The 24,500-nt window shown below is 52.4% G+C and overlaps 1 protein-coding gene across 5 annotated transcripts in view; it reads left to right on the top strand.

Annotated features, from left to right (window-relative positions):
* The window catches only part of adam15 (ADAM metallopeptidase domain 15), a 57,179-nt gene extending 33,094 nt beyond the window's left edge, over positions 1-24,085 (top strand). The window contains exons 15-24 of one of the 5 annotated variants that reach the window (XM_072281654.1): positions 349-454; positions 1,267-1,462; positions 2,831-2,908; positions 4,699-4,810; positions 7,175-7,307; positions 13,116-13,221; positions 14,599-14,676; positions 18,849-18,917; positions 22,793-22,938; positions 23,248-24,085. In XM_072281654.1, coding sequence (XP_072137755.1) covers positions 349-454; positions 1,267-1,462; positions 2,831-2,908; positions 4,699-4,810; positions 7,175-7,307; positions 13,116-13,221; positions 14,599-14,676; positions 18,849-18,917; positions 22,793-22,938; positions 23,248-23,311 — 1,088 coding nt within the window. In that variant the 3' untranslated portion in view covers positions 23,312-24,085. Of the gene's footprint in view, positions 1-348; positions 455-1,266; positions 1,463-2,830; positions 2,909-4,698; positions 4,811-7,174; positions 7,308-13,115; positions 13,222-14,598; positions 14,677-18,845; positions 18,918-22,792; positions 22,939-23,247 lie in introns of all 5 variants that reach the window. The other 4 variants (XM_072281646.1, XM_072281663.1, XM_072281662.1 and 1 more) reach the window with 4 other exon arrangements.
* Positions 24,086-24,500: the final 415 nt, after the last annotated feature.

Here is a 24,500-nt window from a genome sequence, read left to right as displayed (position 1 = left end):
GTTGGGAGAGGAGTGGCTGTGATGGGGCTGGCGGGATGAGTTGGGAGAGGAGTGGCTGTGATGGGGCTGGCGGGATGAGTTGGGAGAGGAGTGGCTGTGATGGAGGGACTGGAGGGATGAGTTGGGGAGGAGTGGCTGTGATGGGGAGGGACTGGAGGGATGAGTTGGGGAGGAGTGGCTGTGATGAGGAGGGACTGGAGGGATGAGTTAGGGAGGAGTGGCTGTGATGGGGGGTTGGAGGGATGTTGGGAGGAATGGAGGTTGGAGGGGTGGTATTTGGAAGGTGGGGGGGGGCTGTTTCTTGTGGATTTGCCCCTTGACCTTAGTGATGACTCCTTCCCTCCCTAGGCTCGGTCCAGGCCCCCGACATCTGCTTCTCCATCAACACCAAGGGCGATATCTACGGCAACTGTGGTGAGACACCTAACGGCACCTTCCTCCGCTGCTCCGAAGAGTGAGTACCGGGGGGGGGGGGGGAGTGGGTCACCCTTGTATCACTCACTGACCTCCTTCCCCCCCCCCACCCCAACCTCCCGACGCCTCTGGTCTCCTCCCCCTCTCCCCCCGACGCCTCTGACCTCCAATCCCAACATTCCCCTTCAATCCCCAACCTCCCCCTTCATAACCATCTAACCCCTGATGCCTAAGCCCTGATTTCCCTGTTTCACCAGAAAATCTCAGCAGGAACTGAGCTTGAATATATATTTTTTACAACTTGGAGACCATACGTTCTGTCCCTCTGGCCCCTGGCATTCCCCCTCTGTCACCCCGACGTCTTCCATTCGACCTCTGACCCTACCCCCTTAACTTCCACCCATCACCCCCAGTCCCCCTCTAATCTCTGATCCCTGGATATCCACTCTATCCTCGGGAAAATCCCCATCTCCCCACACCGTCCCAACTCTTCCCTCTCCCCCTGTTCCTCTGACCCCCGACACTCAGCTCCTACCCCAAGTTCAAACTCAATTGCCCCTCATCTTCCCCTCTGACTTCTGTCTCATCATCTAACCCCAAGCCTTCCTCTCCCCAACCCCTGCAAACCCAGGCTCCCTCCGTTATCCCCCTCCCCATTCCTTTCTTACTGACCTCCTGACCTCCTGATCCTACACTCCAACCGCGGACGACCCCCCCCCCCCCCCCCAGCTGTGTGCTGGCACCCCGGACGCCCACCGTCTCTTCGCCCTCCGCGGCCGGGCCGGGGTCTGTGGTTGGTGTGGGAGGGGGGGAGACTTTGGCCAGACCTCACCTGCGTCCCCCTCCCCACAGGGACAGCCGGTGCGGGAAGCTGCAGTGCGACGGGGGCAGCGACCGGCCGGTGCTGGGCTCCAACGCCCAGATCCTGGTGACCAAGGTGCGGCGCGGTGAGCAGGAGCTGAACTGCCGGGGCACGCACTTCAACCTCGGCGACGACATCGCTGACCCTGCCCTGGTCATGCCCGGCACCGTGTGTGGGCAGGGCAAGGTACGGGGGGGGGGGTGGGGGGAGAATGAGGATGGGCCATTGAGGGATTGCCGCAGAGGGGTAGTGGGGAGGGTGAAGCGAGAGGGGTATTGAGGGAGCGTTGGCAAGTTAGGGGCACTGTGGAGGGGGTAGGAATGAGGAAGTGCCGTGGGAGAGGCAGCGAGGAGAAGTGGGAGGGATTTGAGGAGGGAATGCAATGGGAGGGAGGTTAGGAGGGGGCAGTGAGCAGGGAAGGCTGCGGGAAGGGGTGAGGAGGGAGGTCTGTGGGAGGGGACAGTGAGGAGGGAAGTCTGCGGGAGGGCCGGTGAGGAGGGAAGTCTTGGGGAGGGCCAGTGAGGAGGGAAGTCTGCGGGAGGGGCGGTGAGGAGGGAAGGCTGCGGGAGGGGGGTGAGGAGGGAGTTCTGTGGGGGAGCGGTGAAGGAAGTCTGTGGGTGGGGGCGGTAGGAGGGGAGGGGCGGTGAGGAGGGAAGGCTGCAGGAGGGGTGGTAAGGAGGGGAGCGGGTGGTGAGGGAAGGCTGCGGGAGGGGACAGTGAGGAGGGAAGTCTGCAGGAGGGGTGGTGAGGAGGGGAGACTGCGGGAGGGGGTGAGGAGGGAGTTCTGTGTGGGAGAGGTGAGGAGGGAAGGCTGGGGGAGGGAGCGGTGAGGAGGGAAGGCTGGGGGAGGGGCAGTGAGGAGGGAAGGGGACGGTGAGGAGGGAAGGCTGGGGGAGGGGACAGTGAGGAGGGGAGACTGTGGGAGGGGGTGAGGAGGGAGTTCTGTGTGGGAGAGGTGAGGAGGGAAGGCTGGGGAAGGGGACGGTGAGGAGGGAACTCTGTGGGAGGGGACAGTGAGGAGGGGAGACTGCGGGAGGGGCGGTGAGGAGGGGAGACTGCGGGAGGAGCCATCTTGTGGTTCTGTGTGACTCTGTTAAGACTGATATTATCAGGAGTCGAGGGCCCGAGTTACAGGGAAAAGTTAGACTTGCAGGGTCTTCTTCCTCGAAGCGTAGGAGACTGAGGGGTGACCTTGTGGAGGTGTATAAAATAATAAGAGTCAGCGATAGGGTGAAAGCACAGCCTTTTCCTCAGGGTTGGGGAATCAGGAACTAGAGGGCACAGGTTTAGTGTGAGAGGGGAGAGAAGGGGTAACTTTTTCAGTCTATGGAACAAGCTGCTAGAGGAGATGGTTGAGGCAGGTATATTAACAACATTTAGATGGTACGTGGAGGGGAAAAGTGTAGAATATGGGCCAAACGTGGGCACATGGGCATTTTGGTTGGCATAGACCAATTGGGCTGAAGGGTCTGTTTCTTTTCGTGCAAGTCTGACTCCTGGTGCAGGTATCTCCATGACACTAAATCCAAGAATTTCCGTCTCTCTCCGCTGCAGGCTTGCATTGACAGGAGATGCCAGGACGTGGCTGTGTTTGGGGTGGAAAAGTGCCTGAGCAAGTGTAATAACCATGGGGTAAGTTGTTCTATTCCAGCGCAGAATGGGATCGTCCAATGAGGGGGTTCCATCTGGGCAGTAGAGCTAGTGAGAATATGCTTGAAGGACAACCCTCGTCTTCCTGGCTCTTCACTGTCCACACTCCCAATGGGACCACACCTCTTCCCATTCAACCCCACCGTCCACATTCCAAACAAAATCTCCCCCCACCCTCCCCGGTCCACATTCCAACCAAAATCTCTCCCCCCTCCCCGCCTGCCCCCACCACCTTCCCATTCACTCCAAAAGCCATAGGAGCAGAATTAAAGCTTTGGCCCATAGACTCTTCTCCATCATGACTGATTTATTATCCCTCCCAACCCCAATCTGATTTCTCCCAGGTCCTTTGACGCCCTTACTCATTAAAAACCTATCAACCTCTGCTTTAAATATACCCACTGAATTGACCTCCGCAGCCCCCTGTGCCAATGAATTCCACTCTGGCTTCTTCTCTGTGTTCTAAACGGACAAATTGTGTTCTGAGACTGAGCCCTCTGGACCAAGACAGCCCCACTATAAGAAACATCCTCTCCATGTCCACTCTATCCAGGTCTTCAATATTCAATGACATTTCCTCCTCATTCTGATAAACTCTAGTGAATATAGACCCAGAGCTGTCAAACGCTCCTACCATCCACACTCCCAATGGGATAACTCCTCTTCCCATTTACTCCGATCATCCACACTCCCAATGGACCCCACCCCTTCCCATTCACTCCCACCCTCCACACTCCCAATGGACCCCACCCCTTCCCATTCACTCCCACCCTCCACACTCCCAATGGGACCCACCTCTTCCCCTTCACTCCCACCGTCCACACTCCCAATGGGACCCACCCCTTCCCATTCACTCCCACCGTCCACACTCCCAATGGGACCCCATCCCTTTCCATTCACTCCCACCGTCCACACTCCCAATGGGACCCACCCCTTCCCATTCACTCCCAATGGGACTCCACCCCTTCCCCTTCACTCCCAATGGGACCCCACCCCTTCCTATTCACTCCCAATGGGACCCCACCCCTTCCCGTTCACTCCCACCGTCCACACTCCCAATGGGACCCACCCCTTCCCATTCACTCCCAATGGACCCCGCTCCTTCCCCTTCACTCCCAATGGGACCCCACCCCTTCCCATTCACTCCCAATGAGACCCCACCCCTTCCCATTCACTCCCACCGTCCACACTCCCAATGGGACCCCATCCCTTTCCATTCACTCCCACCGTCCACACTCCCAATGGGACTCCACCCCTTCCCCTTCACTCCCAATGGGACCCCACCCCTTCCTATTCACTCCCAATGGGACCCCACCCCTTCCCGTTCACTCCCACCGTCCACACTCCCAATGGGACCCACCCCTTCCCATTCACTCCCAATGGACCCCGCTCCTTCCCCTTCACTCCCAATGGGACCCCACCCCTTCCCATTCACTCCCAATGGGACCCACCCCTTCCCATTCACTCCCACCGTCCACACTCCCAATGGGACCCCATCCCTTTCCATTCACTCCCACCGTCCACACTCCCAATGGGACCCACCCCTTCCCATTCACTCCCAATGGGACCCCACCCCTTCCCATTCACTCCCACCGTCCACACTTGCATTGGACTTAACCTGTGGAATTAAGTGCCGCTGATCTTGGGAGCTTCCAATGGGAGGGACTGGGAACCACGGAAGCGGAAGAGGTGTGGAGAAACTGCCCTCGTTGATTAGGAACAGTACCAGGGCTCCCCCACTCTCACCGGGATCTTCCTCTCCTCCTCCTCAGGTCTGCAACAGCAATGACAACTGTCACTGTGACGCAGGGTGGGCACCACCCTTCTGCTCGGGGTCAGGGTATGGAGGGAGCATCGACAGTGGGCCTGTGCAGGAGGCACAAGGTAGGCAAAAGTCTGTGATACAATCTAACACGGGATACAGCCCGACCACATGGAAGCAGCCATTCGGCCCATCATGTCAATTCAAGACTGTCTAAGCTAGTCCCATTGCCTGCATTTGGCCTCTAAATCAGCCCAAGTGTATTTTAAATGTTGTTAATGTACCCACCCACAACCATTTCCTCTGGCAGCTTGTTCCATCTACTGACCACTCTCTGGCTGAAGAAGTTGTCTGTCAGGTTCCTATTAAATCTCTCCCCCCTCACCTTAAACCTGTGCCCTCTAGTTCCTGATTCCTTAACCCTGGGGGAAAGTTTGTGTGCATTCACCCTATCTCGAGATTTTGTACACCTCTATTAGTCATCCTGCCCAGATTCCTACACTCCAGTCCCAGCCTGCTCAAACCTTCCCTGTAACTCAGTCTCAGTTCTGGCAACGTCCTCGTAGATCTTGTCTGCTGTCTTTCCAGCTGAATGATGTAGTTCCTATCACGGGGTGAGCAGAACATTTTTACTCCATATGCAGCCTCCAACCGTCTTATGCAGCTGTAACATTACATCCCAGCCTTTACACCGGGTGCCCCGAGATCCCAGCCTTTACACCGGGTGCCCCGAGATCCCAGCCTTTACACCGGGTGCCCCGAGATCCCAGCCTTTACACAGGGTGCCCCGAGATCCCAGCCTTTACACAGGGTGCCCTGACATCCCAGCCTTTACACCGGGTGCCCTGAGATCCCAGCCTTTACACCGGGTGCCCCGAGATCCCAGCCTTTACACAGGGTGCCCTGACATCCCAGCCTTTACACCGGGTGCCCTGAGATCCCAGCCTTTACACTGGGTGCCCCGACATCCCAGCGTTTACACTGGGTGCCCCGACATCCCAGCGTTTACACTGGGTGCCCCGACGTCCCAGCCTTTGCACTGGGTGCCCCGAGATCCCAGCCTTTACACTGGGTGCCCCGACGTCCCAGCCTTTGCACTGGGTGCCCCGACGTCCCAGCGTTTACACTGGGTGCCCCGACGTCCCAGCCTTTGCACTCGATGCCCTGACTGGTGAAGGCCCGGGGTGCCAAAAGCCTTCTCCTTACCGATGGCAGTGGAATTCAACTCTGAACTCTGCCCTGGGTTTTAGTAACATCGCACTAACTGCCACGCTACCGTGGTGTTCCAGACCTACTCTGGTTTGTCTTCCCAAGATGCACCTCAGACTCTCTGGATTGAACGCCATGAAAAAGAATTCCACTGCAATGCAAAGAGGTCTCGGTGTTGTTATACTGAGGTAGTGATTGGGATTGTGCCCATTGGTTCAAGAACCGAATGATCGAAGGAAAGGTGCAGAGTCACGACAAGGTAGATTCTGAGGTCAAAGATCTATCTGACAGTACTAGGGGGCAGTTCAATAGTCTTATAACAGTGGGATAGAAGCTGCCATTGAGCCCAGTGGTGTGTGCTTTCAGGTTTTTGTGTCTTTTGCCTGATAGGACTGGGTAAAATCCAGTGTGGGTGGGGTATTTGATTATACTGCTTTCCTGAGGCAGCGAGAAGTGCAGGCTGGTTTCTGTGACGTGCTGAGCTGTGTCCACAACTCCCGGTAGTTTCTTGTGGTCTTGGGCAGAGCAGTTGCCACACCAAACTGTGGTGCAGTTGGATAGGATGCTTTCTGGGGTGTGTCTGTAAGAACTGGTGAGGGTCGATGGGGACCTGCTGGATTTCTTTAGCTTCCTGAGGCAGTGGAGATGCTGCTGGGCTTTCTTGGACCAGGACAGCATATTGGTGATGTTCACTCCTAGGAGCCCTCTCAACCTCAGCACCACTGATGTCAACAGGAGCACATGAACCACACCACCCCCATCCTTCCAGAAGTCAATGACCAGCTCTCTAGTTTTGCTGACATTAAGAGAAAGGACACCGTTAATAATCTCTCTATCTCCTTCCTGCAGTCTGACCTATCATTCTTTGAGCTACATCCCACTATGGTAGTATCGTCTGAAAACTCTTAGATGGACTAAGATCAGAATCTAGCCATGCAGTCACAAGTGTACAGGGAGTGGAGTTGGGACTGAGGACATGTTCTTGTGGAACATCAGTGTTTAGACTAATTGTAGTGAGGGTGTTGTCGCCTATCCTTACCGACTGGGAGAATAATCTAAAGACTCATCCAACCACCCCCTCCATGTGGAAAATGTCTTCTCCCCCTCTCTGTACTGACCGAGCCCAGTTGGCTCTGTAAATGTACCCCAAGTAGAGGCAGATATAAGTGTGAGAGGGAGACGTAGTAGAGGGGGGGGGGGAAGGCGGGTTGTGTTCGGTGGTGACAGGTGAACGTTCTGACGTGACAAGTGTGTGTGTTTTCTACTCTTCACCACAGAGAGCCATGCCCTTGTAGTGGCCTTAGTCCTAACCCTCCTGTTTGCCGCCGTTGTTGGCCTCCTGTGTTATCTGAAAAGAGACGTGGTGCGGAGCGAGCTTCAGAAACTAGGCAAACGTCCGCAGTGGCACAGGTGAGGAGGTGTGGAGGAACGGTGTCGGGGGAGTGGTGTCCACGGGTGACGGGAGGTGATGGTGCTGAATCTCTCTTCTGGAAACCTGTTTCCCCACAGCCCTGAATCAATCCCGAGACGAATCCTGTAACTGCAGTCCCGTATTAGTCCCCACACTAATCCCAATGACCCCCTCTCTCCCCACAGTCCTGTATCAGTCCCCAAACTAATCCCGCTGTCCCCCCTCTCCCCACAGTCCCGTATCAGTCCCCAAACTAATCCCACTGTCCCCTCTCTCCCCACAATCCTGTATCAGTCCCCAAACTAATCCAGCTGTCCCCCCTCTCCCCACAGTCCCGTATCAGTCCCCAAACTAATCCCACTGTCCCCTCTCTCCCCACAATCCTGTATCAGTCCCCAAACTAATCCCACTGTCCCACTCTCTCCCCACAATCCTGTATCAGTCCCCGCGCTAATCCCACTGACTCCCTCTCTCCCCACAGTCCCATATCAGTCCCCAAACTAATCCCACTGTCCCACTCTCTCCCCAGCCCTGTGTCAGTCCCCACACTAATCCCACTGTCCCACTCTCTCCCCACAATCCTGTATCAGTCCCCAAACTAATCCCACTGTCCCCTCTCTCCCCACAGTCCCGTATCAGTCCCCACACTAATCCCACTGTCCCACTCTCTCCCCACAATCCTGTATCAGTCCCCAAACTAATCCCACTGTCCCCTCTCTCCCCACAGTCCCGTATCAGTCCCCACACTAATCCCACTGTCCCACTCTCTCCCCACAGTCCTGTATCAGTCCCCAAACTAATCCCACTGTCCCCTCTCTCCCCACAGTCCCATATCAGTCCCCAAACTAATCCCACTGTCCCACTCTCCCCCCACAGTCCTGTATCAGTCCCCGCGCTAATCCCACTGTCCCCTCTCTCCCCACAGTCCCGTATCAGTCCCCAAACTAATCCCACTGTCCCACTCTCTCCCCAGTCCTGTATCAGTCCCCAAACTAATCCCACTGACTCCCTCTCTCCCCACAGTCCCGTATCAGTCCCCAAACTAATCCCACTGTCCCCTCTCCCCACAGTCCCATATCAGTCCCCAAACTAATCCCACTGTCCCCTCTCTCCCCACAGTCCCGTATCAGTCCCCAAACTAATCCCACTGTCCCATCTCTCCCCACAATCCTGTATCAGTCCCCGAACTAATCCCACTGTCCCACTCTCTCCCCACAATCCTGTATCAGTCCCCACACTAATCCCACTGTCCCACTCTCTCCCCACAATCCTGTATCAGTTCCCAAACTAATCCCACTGTCCCCCTCTCCCCACAGTCCTGTATCAGTCCCCAAACTAATCCCACTGTCCCCTCTCTCCCCACAGTGCTGTGTCAATCCCCACACTAATCCCACTGTCCCCTCTCTCCCCACAACCCTGTATCAGTCCCCACACTAATCCCACTGTCCTCCTCTCTCCGCACAGTCCTGTATCAGTCAAACTAATCCCACTGTCCCACTCTCCCCCCACAGTCCTGTTTCATTCCCCGGACTAATCCCACCTCCCCCTCTCTCCCCACAGTCCTGTTTCATTCCCGGACTAATCCCACCTCCCCCTCTCTCCCCACAGTCCTGTTTCATTCCCCGGACTAATCCCACCTCCCCCTCTCTCCCCACAGTCCTGTTTCATTCCCCGGACTAATCCCACCTCCCCTTCTCTCCCCACAGTCCTGTTTCATTCCTCGGACTAATCCCACTACCCTACTCTCTCCCCACAGCCCTGTGAGCGTTCCAAAACTAATCGCACCACCCCACTCTTTTCCTAAAGCCCTGTATCCATCTTCACACTAATGCGTTCACCATCTGAAGGCCCTGCCCTGGGAGTGTGCTATGATTTTGATTCAATGGAATGTGACTCCAAGTTGTCATGTCACAACTCTCGAAAAAAACAATAGTTTTTGAGTTCTGTCTTGTCACTTCGTCATTTCCTGTCAGTCACCTTCTGTCCAGATACTCCGGCTGGCAACCATTTATGGACATAAAAATCAGTCTGTATGTAAAATAATGTGTATATGGCCACAGTCCAGCAGTTACTTGTACACTGTTTAGTAGGATTGATTTTACATTTGTATTTATTGTGTTTTTTTGTTTTAAAATTGTGTTCGTTATGCCTGTCATGGGTTTTTTTTAATGCTGCATTGGATCTGGAGAAACAATTATTTTGTTCTCCTTTACACTTGTGTGCTGGAAACGACACTGAACAAACTCGAATCTTGAAAGGTAGAGTTTGTGATCTGGGCAGTCTGCCTTCTGCCAACAGGCATTGCAGAGAGCCATCACGCCACTCAGGCGTGTGACATCAGTTCCTGTCTACAGAACTGGCGCAGGTGCCGGAAGGAAGGGAAATTGAGCCAATTCTTTGTAGCCTGATTGAGTGAACTCTGCATTTAACCTTCCTGACCCCACATTCTTCCCTTCCTGGCCTTTATCCCTCGGGGAATTACGGCGGATTCTTCTTGCTGAGGAAGCTTGTCCTGGTTGCCAGCTCCTCGTGTGTGCAGAAGTGCTTCCCCTCTCCTCCTGGTTCCCTTCACCCAGTGGCGCAGTGGGTAGAGCTGGGGTTCCAGAGAGCCGGGGTTCGGTCCTGACCTCGGGCGCCGGATGAGGGAATGCGAGCAAGGGAGAGCAAGAGGCGGGTGTGTGTGTGTGTGTGTGTGCAGGTGAGGGAGTGCGAGTTCTGAGTGAGGGTGAGTGAGGGCGAGTGGGAGAATGGAAGGGTGATTGCGTGTGAGGGTGAGTGAGGATGGGTGTGAGCTTCTCTCTCTGTGACTGTGTGGGTTTCCCCTGTGTCCCGCACTCTTCTCGCGACGCCCCACCCTCGCCATTCCCAGAATCCTTTTCTCCCGCCAGATTTGCAAACTTGTCCTCTGCTCCACGTTGACAAATACCGCACTGTGCAAAAGCCTTTAGCTCCCTAGATGAGCACATGTACCGAAGGTTTTCGTGTAACCATATACATCCCTGATAGTCGTTGTCTTGCACACTCAGTGGATCCAAAAATCATAATAGAATCAATGAACAACAGGACAGACACAGAACCAATGTGCAACTGCAAAAGAAAAATAATGACAATAAGTAAATAAGCAATAAATATCAGGAACATAAGATGAAGAGTCCTTAAGAGTGACTCCATAGGTTATAGGAACATGTCAGTGTTGGGGTGAGTGAAGTTGTCCCCATTGGTTCAAGAGCCCGATGGCTGAGGGGTAATAACTGTTCCTGAACCTAGTCCTGAGGCTCCTGTACCTCCTCCTTGATGGCAGCCATGAGAAGAGGGCGAGGGCCGGGTGGGGGTCCCTGATTGATGATGGGCACGGCCTCCCTGTGATACTGCTCCATGTAGATGTGCCCAGTGGTAGGGAGGGAGGGCTTTACCCGTGATGGGCTGGGCCATGTATGATGCAAACAAGAGGAAATCTGCAGATGCTGGAAATTCAAGCAACACACATCAAAGTTGCTGGTGAATGCAGCAGGCCAGGCAGCATCTCTAGGAAGAGGTGCAGTCGACGTTTCGGGCCGAGGCCCTTCGTCAGGATGAAGAGTCCTGATGAAAGGTCTCGGCCTGAAACGTCGACTGTACCTCCTCCTAGAGATGCTGCCTGGCCTGCTGCGTTCACCAGCAACTCTTCGTAGGATTTTCTGTTTTAAGGGCAATGGTGTTTCCATAGCAGGCTGTGATGTAACTCGCTAGTATATTTGGGTTGTCAGTCCAACTTGCAAGTTCACCATTGATTCTCAAAGACCACCTTCCATGGCCAAGCCAGATTTAGGCCGTAGGACAGGCGATAAATCCCGCCTTCCAGTGAAAAACGTTTTCCAAGCCTATGTGAGCGGTATTTGTGGAGCCTCAGAGTTGTACAGTACAGAAACAGGCCATATCTCCCATCCCTGTTTGTCTGCATTTAGAATGTATTATTCTACACTTTAAGTATCTCTCTAAGTGTCTCTTAAAAGGTATCTGTCATGTGTACCAAGGTACAGTGAAAAGCTTGTCTTGCATACTGTTCATACAGGTCAGATCATTACATTGAGGTAGAACGAGGTAAAGCAATAACAATGCAGAATAAAGTGTAAAAATTACAGAGAAAGAGCAGTGCAGGTAAACGAGGTAGATTGTGAGGCTAGGGGTCTATCTTATCGTACAAGATGTCCGTTCAACAATATGATAACAGTGGACAGAAGCTGTCCTCGAGCCTGGTGGGATGTGCTTTCAGGCTTTTGTATATCTGGTATCTTCTGCCTGATGGGAGAGAGGAGAGGAGAGCGGCTGGGCTCTTTGATTGTGCTACCTGCTTTACTGAGGCAGAGAGAAGTGTAGACAAGAGTCCATGGAGAGGAGGCTGGTTCCTGTGATGTACCAAGCTGTGTCCACAACTCTCTGCAGATACTTGTGGTTATGGCAGAACAGATTTCGACCCAAGCCATAATGCATCCAGATGGAATTCTGTTTATTGTCAATCGATTTAGTAATTTGTAAGGATCAACAGGGACGTGCTGAATTTCTTTAGCCTCCTGAGGAAGTGGAGGTGTTGGTGAGCTCTCTTGGTTGTGACATCAATGTGACTGGTCATGTTCACTCTAAGACCTTGAAGCTCTTGATCCTCACAATCTCAACACTGTTGATGTGGGTAGGGGCACGTGCACTGCCCAACTTTCTGAAGTCAATGATCAGCTCTTTTGTTGGCATTGAAGACATTGATTCTGCTTGTGTGAAACACTCATCCCACAGATTCCCTTTAAATCTTCTCCTTCTCTGCTTAAAGCCACACCGCCTTGTTTTTAATGCCCTTCCCCACCAACGGGAGCAAATTCTGCCGACCCATCCCTATCCATGCCTCTCCTCCCTCTGTCAGGTCACCCCCCGCCCCCAGCCTCTTTCACTCCAGGGAAAATGAGGCCAGCCCGTCAGATCTCTCCTTGTAACTAAAGTTCTCCAATCTAGGCAGTGTCCTGGTGAACCTCCTCTTCACCACGAACACAGCTTATGGCAACCAGAACCAAAAACAATACTCCCAAGAGTGGTTTGAGCAACGTTTTATGAAGTTGTGACGTCCCAACTTTTCTCATGAGGAAATGTTGAACGAGCCAGGCCCAGGATTCGGTTGAGCTGCTTTTGCCCCGGTAGGGGTGATGGACTTGAGTAAGCAAGTAGGCCAGGCTTGGAGTACTGTGTTCAGTTCTGGTTGCCTCGTTATAGGAAGTGTGTGCGAGCTTTAGAGAGGGTGCAGAGGAAATTTACCAGGATGCTGCCTGGATTAGAGAGCGTGTCTGATGAGGATAGGTTGAGTGAGTTAGAGCTTTTCTCCTTGGAGTGGAGGAGGATCAGAGGTGACGATGGCGGTGTATAAGATGATAAGAGACATCAATAGTGTGGACAGCCAGCACTGTTTTCCCAGGGCAGAAATGGTGGTGACTTGAAGGGGGGGGGGGGGGTTTGTCAGAGGTAGGTTTTTTTTGACACAGAGTGGTGGGAGCACGGAATGCCGTTCTTGAGTTGGTGGTAGAGGCAGGTACAGTACATTAGGGACATTTAAGAGTCTTAGATATTCACATGAATGAAAGCAAAATGGTTATGTTGGAGGGAAGGGTTAGATTGATTTTTCGGTAGGTTAAAGGGTCGTGGAGTGAAATGTCTGTTCTGCGCTGTACTCTTTTATACTTTCTGTCCTTGTCTGGTACAACCGAGGTGCTTTGGATTACATTTTTATTAGTTTTTCATTTGAACCCTGCCGTTACATTCTCTTTGACTTTTGCCTTCCCATGTTCCAGGGATTCCAGGGTGGAAAATGGGAGTTGGGCGCCTCCTGTGGGCCGAATGCGGTATAAACCTCCTGACCGAATACAGACAGAACTGAGGCCAGCCCTTACAGTCAAGGTAGGGCTGCGGCAGTTGGCGCAGTCGCTTTACACCGTTCGTGATCGGGGTTCAATTCCGCTGTCTGTAAGGAGTTTGTACGTTTTCCCTGTGACCGTGTGGGCTTCCTCCGTGTGCTCCAGATTTCTCCCACAGTCCAAAGACGTACAATTAGGGCTAGTGATGCTATGTTGGAAGCAGAAACGTGGTGACACTTGTGGGCTGCCCCCAGCACATCCTTGCTGATTTGAAATGACACAAATGAAGCATTTCACTGTAGATATCAACGTAAATGACAAATAAAGCTAATCTTTATCGGAAGGTTGCTTATTAGTTGGTTTATCTCGATGTGAATGAGGACATTTGGGTGTCAGGGTGGCCCTATCTGTCTAAAAGTGATCTGTCCCACTGTGGTAGTGCTACAGATGAATACTCACCCCACACCCCAGGTCCCACACAGTCCTAACAAGGAATGATACTATCCACGTGTTCCCTCCAAATCCAGGTCCAGCTAATGGGTCAAGAACAGGTCAGATGCCATGGGTGAGTAACTCACCTCCTGACCCCCCCAAGATCTCTCCCCCGTCTACAAGGCACAGGTCAGGATTGTGATGGGACACTCCCCACTTCCCTGGGTGGAGTTAGTCCATGCACTCAACATCCGCCACGTTATAAACACAAGAAATTCTGCAGATGCTGGAAATCCAGGGCAACACACACAAAATGTTGGAGGAACTCCGCATCTGTGGAAATGAATAAACAGTCAAGAATTCAGGCTGAAACCCTTCATCAGGACTGGAAGGGAAGGGGGAAGAAGATAGACTCAGGTGGGGGATAGACTCTGAGCTCTTGGGAATCTCGACACTATCTAGTACAAAACAACCAGCTTGATCAGTATCCCAGCAAAACCCAAATATTCCCTCCCTCCACCACAGTGGCTGTAGTGTTCACCATCTACTAAACACACCGTGTTTCTCTCCCGGCATACTCTGACGGTTACTCCTGAACCCACCACCTCTCCCGCCAAGGGGTGCACCACCACCTACAGGTCCCCCCCCACCCCAACCATACTGACTGGGAAATATATCAGCAGTTCCTTCACCGTCTCCGGGTCTGAATCCCAGAGATCTCCCAGCACAACGGGAGCCCTCGCCCCACATGGACTGTGGCCGGAGATGTTGGGTCACTGCCCACACCCTCTTAAGGGGGCGATAAGTGTCCGCTTGCTTCCATTTGCTTGCCTTTCCCTCAGTTGTCATGGTAATAAGAAAGTCACCTGTCATTGATTGTGTGAGATCATTAACGTTGCTTGCCTAACCAAGTCCTCCATGAGGCTGTCTCCTCTAGTCTTTCCCTTCTCCGTGTACTTTAGTGTTCTTTCTCTTTCCCTCCTCACAGCCTGTCCCTCAACCACCCTCCAGATCTGCTCCACCTACCATGCCTCTTCCGCCTGACCCTATGGTGAATGCTCGCCAGGTAACCACCATGTGACTCGCTGGGTGTGTTTGATTGGACGAGAGGGGCTGGGGAAGGGGGTTGGGTGGGGTTTTCGTGGTGATGGACAAGCCAAGATGGCGAGGGTTGGAGGGAAGTCCTTGGCACTTTCAGATGCCTCGCTCGCTGAGGTGCCCGGAACACTCTTCCACCACCGCCCCCCCCAACACTGCCAGTTGGAGAGGGAGCCAGATGTGGCAATCGGGATATCTTGAGAAGTGGATGAATCCATCTGAGGCTGCTTGATGACTTCAGATGGATCCCATGACGATGTGAAACAGGATCGTGTTTTCAGTAGACTTGTGGTGTCGTACAGAATGGAAACAGACCTTTTGACCCAGCAGCCATGAATCACAGCACAGAAACAGGGCCTGTGGCCCGACTCAACCCTGCCGGCCAAGATTCCCATCCAAGCTCGCCCCATTTTCCTGTGCTTGGCCATATCCCTCTAACAACATTTAAACGACACTTGGACAGGTACACAGATAGGAAAGGTTGAATGTGCCTGCTCACCCAGCTCGTTACTTACACACTCACCGCCCTCTGGCTAAAGAAGCTGCCCCTCAGGTCCCCCTTAAAATCTTCTGTCTCTTAACTTAAACCTTTGTGCTCCTTGCCAATAGGTTCCATTACCCCAGGAAAAAGACTGTGTGCATCTCCCTGTCCATACCCCTCGTGACCCCTGTAAGGTTATCCATAGAGGGAGAAAGTCCACCCTCTCCCTAAGCTCAAACCTTTGCATCCTGATAATATCCTCATAAATTTTGTTGTGTGTGGTGTTTCGTTGATTCTGTTATAGTTCTTTGTTCCACTGTGAATGCCGGCAAGTAAATGAATCTCAGGGTGGTGTATATATACTTTGATAAATAACTTGACTTCCAACTCTGAAGTTTCAGTCTCCTCTGCACACTTTCCAGCTCAATGACATCCTGTGACCAAATCTGTATACGACTCTCGAGTGCAGTCACAGCTTCCCAACTCCTGTACTCCAAACCAGCACACCAAACGTCCTTGTCGCTCTTGTGAGAGGGGACGACAGGATGTGGTTGCCTGGGGGTGTACTCACCACCTGTGTGTGTGTGTGCGTGTATGTATGTGTGTCTGTGTGCGCGTGCGTGTCTGCGCGTGTGTGTGTGCACGCGTGTGTGTGTCTGTGTCTGTGTGCGCGCACGTGTCTGCGCGTGTCTGTGCGCGCGCATGTCTGCGTGTATGTGTGCACTTTGTGTGTGTGCGTCTGTGTGTGTGTGTGTGTGTGTGTGTGTGTGTGTAAATAAATCAATCTCTCCCCTCTCACCTTAACCCTGTTCTTGATTCCCCATCACTGGATAAAATAGAGTTGATTCACTCTGTCTGTGCACCTCATAATTTTATACACCTCTGTAAAGTCACCCCTTAGTCTCCTACACTTTACGGAATAAAGTACAAGGTCCAAAGTGAATTCTATTATCAAAGTACGTATATGTCACCAAATACTACCCTGGGGTTCATTTTCTTGCAGGCATTCACATTAGTACAGTAGAATGAATGAAAAACTACAAAGGCTGACAAATTGTGCAAATACGAAAAGGAGGAGGTAGGTAAGGCCCTCCGCTGGTTGGGGTCAACCGTGGATGTGGCACCCTAGCTGTCGAAGTCAGGTCAGTACGATATGGAGAACGAGCTGCTGCCCGGGCAGTGGGCTCCTCTCTCCACACAGCTGATGAATCTGAAGGAATGGCAGAGATAACACAGTTTGGCACGAGCGGCATCGCAGGAGTTGCCAGTCAGCTTTGAACTCAACATAGGACTGCCTTAGAGACTCCAGCTCCGGACTTTTTCCCCAGGGTTTACCCCTGAAGCCCTCCCCAGGAGCGGGTACAGCCACAAGGCAGCAGAGGTTTGAGGTCAGAGTTTTCTTTCTCCTAGCTGAGCTGCCAGCCACGGCTGACGAGTCCTGTCTCCTGGAAAGAAAGCAAAGTAATAAATAAATAATCAGATAAATACATAAATAGGTAAATACATGCATAAATAGGTATATGAATATGCAAATTAATCAATTAATTTAAAAACCTGAGAACTTGTCCAATCTCTGCCTATAAACAAAGTCCTGGCAACATCCTTAAGAATGGAGTGGAATGGCACAGAAATAGGCCCTTCAGCCCATCATGTCCATTGTTGTCCATCTACACTGACCACATCTTCTCTCATTAGGTCTATTTTCTTTATACCTTGCCTATTTAAAAGCCTCTAAAATGTAGTGATTCCACTACCACCTCTGGCAGCAGGTTCCAGATAACACCGCTCAGTGCGGGAAAAACTTGCTTCCTTTAGAATCAGGTTTACTATCACTGACGAGTGCCGTGAAACACGTTGTGTTACGGCAGCAGTACAATGCAGTACACAAAAATTGCCTCAAATTACAAAAATAGCGTAAGAGAGGAATAGCGAGGTGGTGTTCATGGTGATGGCATCCGTTAATCTCGCGAGACCATGGATCTGCGCCTGGAAAGGTTTCTGTGATCCAGTTACAAGGCTGAGGTCATTGTAAACCCCTCCCGTTTGGATCACCACCACCTGCTCTCGGGGGAACTCCAGCTCAGTCTTGGAGGGAGGGGGTTGAGGATGTTTGAGGGAGGACGTCCTACCACATTCTGCTCATTGGCTGAGGGCCCTGGTATGGTCAGCTGGAAGCTGGTGCCCGTCCTCTTACTACTGACCCGGCTGCTCTCTGGTTAAACTTAAGAACCTCGCTACCCGAATCTGAGTCCCCAACACCAACCCCTCCACTCAATCACTTTGCCTGGGTCACATAGGAATAAATCTAGGTGTTAACGTAAGACGTAGGAGCCGAATTATTCAATTTGTCTGGTCCGCCATCACATCATGGCTAATGAACGCCACAGTAACGTAGTGGTTCGCGCAATGTCACAGCGTGAGGCATTGGAGCTCGCAGTTCAATCTGTTCGGAGTTTCTACGTTCTCCCCGTGGAACATGGAGCTTTCCTCCGGGTGCTCTGGTTTCCTCCTGCAGTCCCAAGGTGCACCAGTTAGTAGGGTAATTGGTCGTTGTAAATTGTCCTGCGATTAGGCTCGGGTTAAATTGGCAAGTGGCTGGCAGCGTGGCTTATTGGAATGGAAGGCCCTTTTCCACTCTATGACTCTAAATAAAAATAAAATAAAATTTATTATCCCTCTCGACTCCATTCTCCTCCCATCTCCCTGTAACCTCTGCTTTAAATATACCCAGTGTCTTGGCCTCCCATCTCCCCGTAACCTCTGCTTTAAATATACCCAGTGACTCGGCCTCCACAGCCCCCTGTGGCAGTGAATCCCATGGGTTCACCATCCTCTGGATAAAGACATTCCTCCTCATCTCTGCTCTAACTGAATGTCCTTCTATTCTGAGTCTGCGCCCTCTGGTCCGAGACTCTCCAACTGTAGAAATCATCCTCTCCATGTCCACTCTATCTAGGAGTTTCAATATTTGACAGATTTCGATGAGATTCCCCCCACCCTTCATTCTTCTAAACTCCAGTGAGTACAGACCCAGAGCCATCAAATGCTTCTCGTACATTAACCCTTTCATCCCTGAGATCATTCTCATGAACCTCCCCTGGACCCTCTCCAATGCCAGCCCACCCTTCTTTAGATATTGGATGCAAAGCTGCTCTCAATTCTCCGGATGTTGTCTCACCAATGCCTTATGAAGTCTCAGCATTACAGTACGTTCTTGTCCATCCTTACTTAACGAGTAAGTTCTTCCAAAGAGGTTGAAGGACGTCCATTTAGAACAAAGATGCAGAGGCTGGTAAATCTGTGGAATTTGTTGCCACGAGCGGCTGTGGAGAGTGCATTTAAGGCAGAGGTAGATAGGTTCTTGATTAGCCAGGGCATCAAAGGGTATAGGGTGAAAGCAGGGGAGTGGGGATGACTGGAAGAATTGGATCAGCCCATGATTGCATGGCGGAGTAGACACGATGGGACGAATGGCCTACTTCTGCTCCTGTATCGTATGGTCTTGTGATCTTATCGGTTCAGGAAGTATAGAAAGTTAAGATTGTTGCTGAGAGGAATTTTTGCGATGAATTGAGCAAAACTGGTGAAGTGAGTGGGTTATGTTTGAATAGTCTACAGGCTTATTAATCCTTGAAATTGTTTCTGTTCGGCTCAAGCAGAATGTCCCAGGAAGACCACCTCCACTCTGCAAGCCACTGCCTCGGGACCCAGCCCTCAGGAGTAGCCAGGTAACTTGCTGGGACATTCCTGCTTTCAGACACTCTCCCAGCAGCCTATATCTATCCACACTCCCGTCAACCCTGGCTCATCCCAGACTGTGGACCAGGGAAGTGAGAAGGGGTGTGATGGAGGTGTGAGGGAGAGTTGGAATGGGGAGGGTTAGCTCTTCTGCTTGAACAAACCAGCTGACCCACACCAGCTCCCAAGGGGGCAGCTGGTTTGAAATCCTTTGTCCTGTAGCTCGATCTCCTCAGCCTTCTCCCTAACCCTGACCCTCTTTGGCCCCTGGACTCCTCTCCATCTCTGTAACATCCTCTAGCCCCTACACGCCTTCCTGTATCTGTAACCCCCTCCGGCCTTACACCCCTCCCCGTCTCTGTAACCCCTCTCCAACCCCTATACCCTTCCCTGTCTTTGTAATCCCCTCTGGCTCCTGCACCCCTCCAGGGCAGGAGGGCTTCACAAAGACATTTGGCAATCTAACCCCTCCTACATTACCCTCCATTTTTCTATCATCCATTTGCCTATCTAAGGGTTTCCTAAATGTCCCTCATGTATCTGCCTCTACCACCACCCCGGCAGGATGTTTCCACACACCCACCCCTCTCTGTGTAAAACAACTGACCTATAACTTACCCAAAGAAAAGCACACGCTCGCTCAACCTGTCCTCATAAGACATGCTCTGTAATCCAGACAGCATCTTAGTAAACCTGCTCTGTACCCTCTGAAGCATCCAGGTCTTTCCTGAAATGAGGCGATCACAATATTCCAAGTGTAATCTTTCTGACAGTGGTGTCTGAAAAGAGGATGCTGTCCAAGTTGCATGCCATCTTGGACAATGTCTCCTATCCACTACATAATGTACTGGGTGGGCACAGGAGTACATTCAGCCAGAGACTCATTCCACTGAGATGCAACACAGAGCATCATAGGAAGTCATTCCTGCCTGTGGCCATCAAACTTTACAACTCCTCCCTTGGAGGGTCAGACACCCTGAGCCAATAGGCTGGTCCTGGACTTATTTCATAATTTACTGGCATAATTTACATATTACTATTTAACTATTTATGGTTCTATTACTATTTATTATTTATGGTGCAACTGTAACGAAAACCAATTTCCCCCAGGATCAATAAAGTATGACTATGACTGTGTTTTATAGAGCTGCCACATTACCTCATGCCTTTTGAACTCCATCTCTTGACTACTGAAGGCAGACACACCATACTCCTCCTTAACCACCCTATCAAAATGCGTGGCAATTTTGAGGGATCTATGGACACAGACCCCAAGGTCCCTCTGTTCCCCCACACTGCTAAGATTCCTGCCATTAACATTTTATTCTGCCTTCAAATTCAACCTTCTACTTCCATCAGATCTTCGCTCAGCCTCTGACGCTCCAGATTAAATAACCCAAGTATGTCCAACCTCTCATAGGTAATGCTCTCCGAACCAGACAAATCCTGGTAAACCTCTCCGAGGTTTCCTCAGGCTCCACTTCCCACTGCTGGATACGTCACAGCTTAATACTGCTCCTGCTCTGCCCAAGACCACGAGACGCTGCCCAAGACCACGAGACGCTGCCCAGGACCACGAGACGCTGCCCAGGACCACGAGACGCTGCCCAGGACCACGAGACGCTGCCCAAGACCACGAGACGCTGCCCAAGACCACGAGATGCTGCCCAGCCCATCAGGCACAAACAAGAGAAAATCTGTAACGCGCACAAGATGCTGGAGGAACTCAGCAGGCCAGGCAGCATCTATGAAAGAGAGTACAGTCAACGTTTCAGGCCAAAACCTTCTGCAGGACCATCAGACAAACCAGTCTCCCCTCCATTCACGTAGACAACAATTCCCACTGCCTCAGAAAAGCTCCCAAAATAGTCAAAGATCCCTCCCAACCTTCTCTCTTCTCCCGCCCCCTCCCCACCCCATCAGACAGAAGATACAAAAGATTTAAAAATGTGTACCACCAGGCTCGAGGACAGCTTCTGTCCCGCTGTTATCAGACTCTGGGAACAGACCTCTCACACGCTGATAGACAGAATCGTGATCTCGTTGTGGTCCTTGCACTTCATTTGCCTGCCTGCCTGCACTGCACTCTCTATTCTGCATTCTGTTTCCCCACACCCCCCTCCGTCTCTGTAGCACCCTCCAGTCCTGACACTCTTCCTCATCTCTATGAACCCCTCCTGCTTTACACCCCTCCCACCCTGTCTCTGTAACCCCTCGATGTACTGCTGTATGGACTGACGTGTCTGGCTGAGAACCAAACAAAAGCTTTTCATTGTATCTCAGTACAATGACAATAATAAAAGAATTCCTCTAATGAGATGACCTGAATTACTCTCAATACTCCAAATCTGGTCTAAACAGGACCTTGCAAAGTGACCTTTTGACTTCTATAGGCAACGTCCCGACTGAAGAAGGCAAGTTTGCTATTACCTTCCTTACCCCACTACAGACAAGTTCCCACTTTCAGGGGGCATTGGACTTGCACCCCAAGATTCCTCTGTACATCTGCAAGTGTGGCCTCTCCAGGGAAGGACTTCCTGGGGTCCCTGGAAGGTGGGAAGGGAGGAGGACAGGGATCTCCTGGGACAAACTTATCTCTGAGCAAGATAGGGTCGAGAGGCAAGGAATCAGAATCAGGCTAATTATTGACAGATCAGGTGAAATGCGTAGCTTGGCAGCAGCAATATCATGTGCAGACATCGGGTTACTATAGGACCAAAAGGGTCGGTGCTTGAGACCCTGATGAAAGGTTGTAGCCTGAAACATCAGCTGCTTATTCCTCTCCATAGATACTGCCTGACCTGCTGAGTTCCTCCAGTACTGTGTGTGTGTGTGTGTGTGTGTGTGTGTGTGTGTGTGTGTGTGTGTGTGTGTTGCTTTGGATTTCCAGCATCTGCAGAATCCCTTGTGTTTACCCTCCCCCCTCACCTGGTCTCACCTATCACCTGCCATTTTGTAGTCCTCCCCCTTCCTCCCACCTTATTCTCGCTTCTTCCCCTTTCCTTTCCAGTCCTGATGAAGGGTCTCAGCCCAAAACATCGATTGTTTATTCCTCCCCATAGATGCTGCCTGCCCTGCTGAGTTCCTCCAGCACTTTGTGTGTGTTGCTCCGGATCTCCAGCATCTGCCGAATCTCTTGTGTTTGTGATGGTGTGTGTTCTCACGACTTCCCGTTCCTGAAGTCCACAATCAGTTCTTTGTTCTTGCTGATGTTGAGTGCCTGGCTGCTGTGTGACTCCATTCCACCAGCCAATATTTACTTATTTAGTGTGGAACAAGCCCTTCCAGTCCAACGAGTCACGCGGCCCAGCAACCCGCCTACTGTATATACGCTTTGCCTGTGCTAAGGACAATTTACAATGACCAATTAACCTGCAAATCGGTACATCTTTGGACTGTGGGAGGAAACCAGAGCACCCGGAGGAAACCCACACACTGACAGGAAGAACATTGAACCTTTCTTACAGAGGAGGCTGGAGTTGAACTCTGAATTCCACCTCAAGCTGTAATAGGCTTGCACTAACTGCTATGCTATACCGTGCCCGGCAGGATCCACCCCGTTCCTGTTCACCTTCTCGTTGCCATCTGAGATTGCGCCAACATCAGTTGTATCATTGGATAACTTACAGATGGTGTTTGAGCTGTTCCGACCCACACAGTGTAGATGGTAGAGCAGTGGGCTAAGTGTTGAATGTTAGTGAGGACATGTTATCACTGATCCTCTTCGGCAGTGATTTCCTGATGAGAATCTAATTGCAGAGCGATGATGGACGGAGTGGCCTCCTATCCACCCGCAGGTTGGTTTAGTAACCTTCTCTCTCTCTCTCTCTCTCTCTCTCTCTCTCTCTCCCCCGCCACCCCTCAGCTTGTCTCCCGGCCGCTGCTGGTCCAGAAGCCTTCTCCCCCCAGGAAGCCCCTGCCGCGGAACCCAGGAACACGACCGGTGACCCAGAGGTCAGCGTTGCAGTTTGAGGAAGATTTCATTCCTGACCACTGTGGGCCCCCCACCAGGTGAATCTCTCTTGCCGTATTCCCCCGGTTTTTGCAAAATCTCCCCCTTTTTTTTCTCTAAACTCCCCACCCCACCTGTTTTCCCCAACAACCACCTCACCCCTCTCTTGACCACCACCTCGCCCTGACCTCAACCCTCCTGCAATCCCTTCCCCCCGACCACTCTCTCCCCCCTTCCCCGCCCCTCCTCTCCCTTCCCCACCCCTCCTTCACAGCCTCCCTCAACTCCCACCATTCTGCTAGTTGCTCTCCCTACCCCCACAGATCAGACTAACCCTCTCTCCTCTCTCTCTCACTCTCTCTCCATAGGGCCCCACCACCCCCTCCGGGGAAGAATCTCCCCCCAGCTGCTCTGCCCTCGGCCAGCTGCTGACCACTGCCCCCCCTCCCCCAGTGACCAGGGCCGGGGCACAGAGAGATTCCAGAGGATGTCTGCATATCCTCTCACACTACCCGTGCGAGGAAGGGACCTTGAGGCCAGACACGGCGGAAGACGTCGGCCATCGCTGGGCGGGGTGGGGGGGGAGGCAGTGGCAGTGCGGCCGGGACCCAGTGGTGGACGGCGGTCACTGGCTGGAGGTGGTGACATCATCGTGGGGGTGGTGCATGGGAAGGAGTCACTGTGGGGATTCTCAGCGTCTTAAACTGACTGACCCCAACTTCCCACCCCTGGAGTCCGGACATGGTGATGGCTCATGATCGCCCCCTCCCACTGTGTGGCGCTCCCTCCTCACTGCCCCTCCTACAGTCTAGCACGCCCGGAGAATTTAAGCTGTGCCTAACTAATAGATCTAGCATGTGAATAGGCCATTTGGCCCATCGAGTGCATGCAAACCACACCCATCCCCATTCTCTCCGCATTATCTTATCAGCACCCCACCCCCCAGGTCTGGCCCTCACTCGTACGGCAGGGGAGCAAGTCTGCTGCAGCCAGCGCGTTGTCGGAATGTGGGAGGGAACCTGAGCAGCCGGGGGGAAACTCGAGCGGTCACGGGGAGACGGTGCAAACTGCATAGACTCTCTGCGTACATGTGCGCACACACTCCTGCACCGGAGGCGGGGATGGAACCCGGTTGTCTGGAGCCGTGAGGTAGCGGCTCTATCTACCCACTGTGCCTTTTGAATAAAGTTCTATTCAGGTGTCCTTTATTCTTGTCCGGTGACTGCTCCGTACTGCTTGTATAATTTGTCTCACAACTGAGGGTGGAGTAGTGACTGGTGTGTAGACCCCCTCCTCCCCCCAAGTCTACAGACAGAAGAGAGGGGATCGCCAGACAGAGGAATGACTTCGGAGACATATTCGGTCTGCCTCTCAGATTCTGATTCATTTATTTATCACGTGCACATCAAGAAACACTGAAATGTGTTGCTTGTGTCTGGGTCTAAGGCAGCGCTGGGGGCAGCCTGCAAGGGTCACCACACGTTCTGGCACTAACTTCAGTGTGGCCTCTCCCTCTCTCGCCCCCTCCCCTCTCTCTCTCGCCCCCTCCCCTCCCTCTCTCGCCCCCTCCCCTCCCTCTCTCGCCCCCTCCCCTCCCTCTCTCGCCCCCTCCCCTCCCTCT

Source organism: Mobula birostris, chromosome 2 (assembly GCF_030028105.1).
Source record: "Mobula birostris isolate sMobBir1 chromosome 2, sMobBir1.hap1, whole genome shotgun sequence".
Taxonomy (NCBI): Eukaryota; Metazoa; Chordata; class Chondrichthyes; order Myliobatiformes; family Myliobatidae; genus Mobula; species Mobula birostris.
This window is presented reverse-complemented; position numbering and strand designations above follow the sequence as displayed.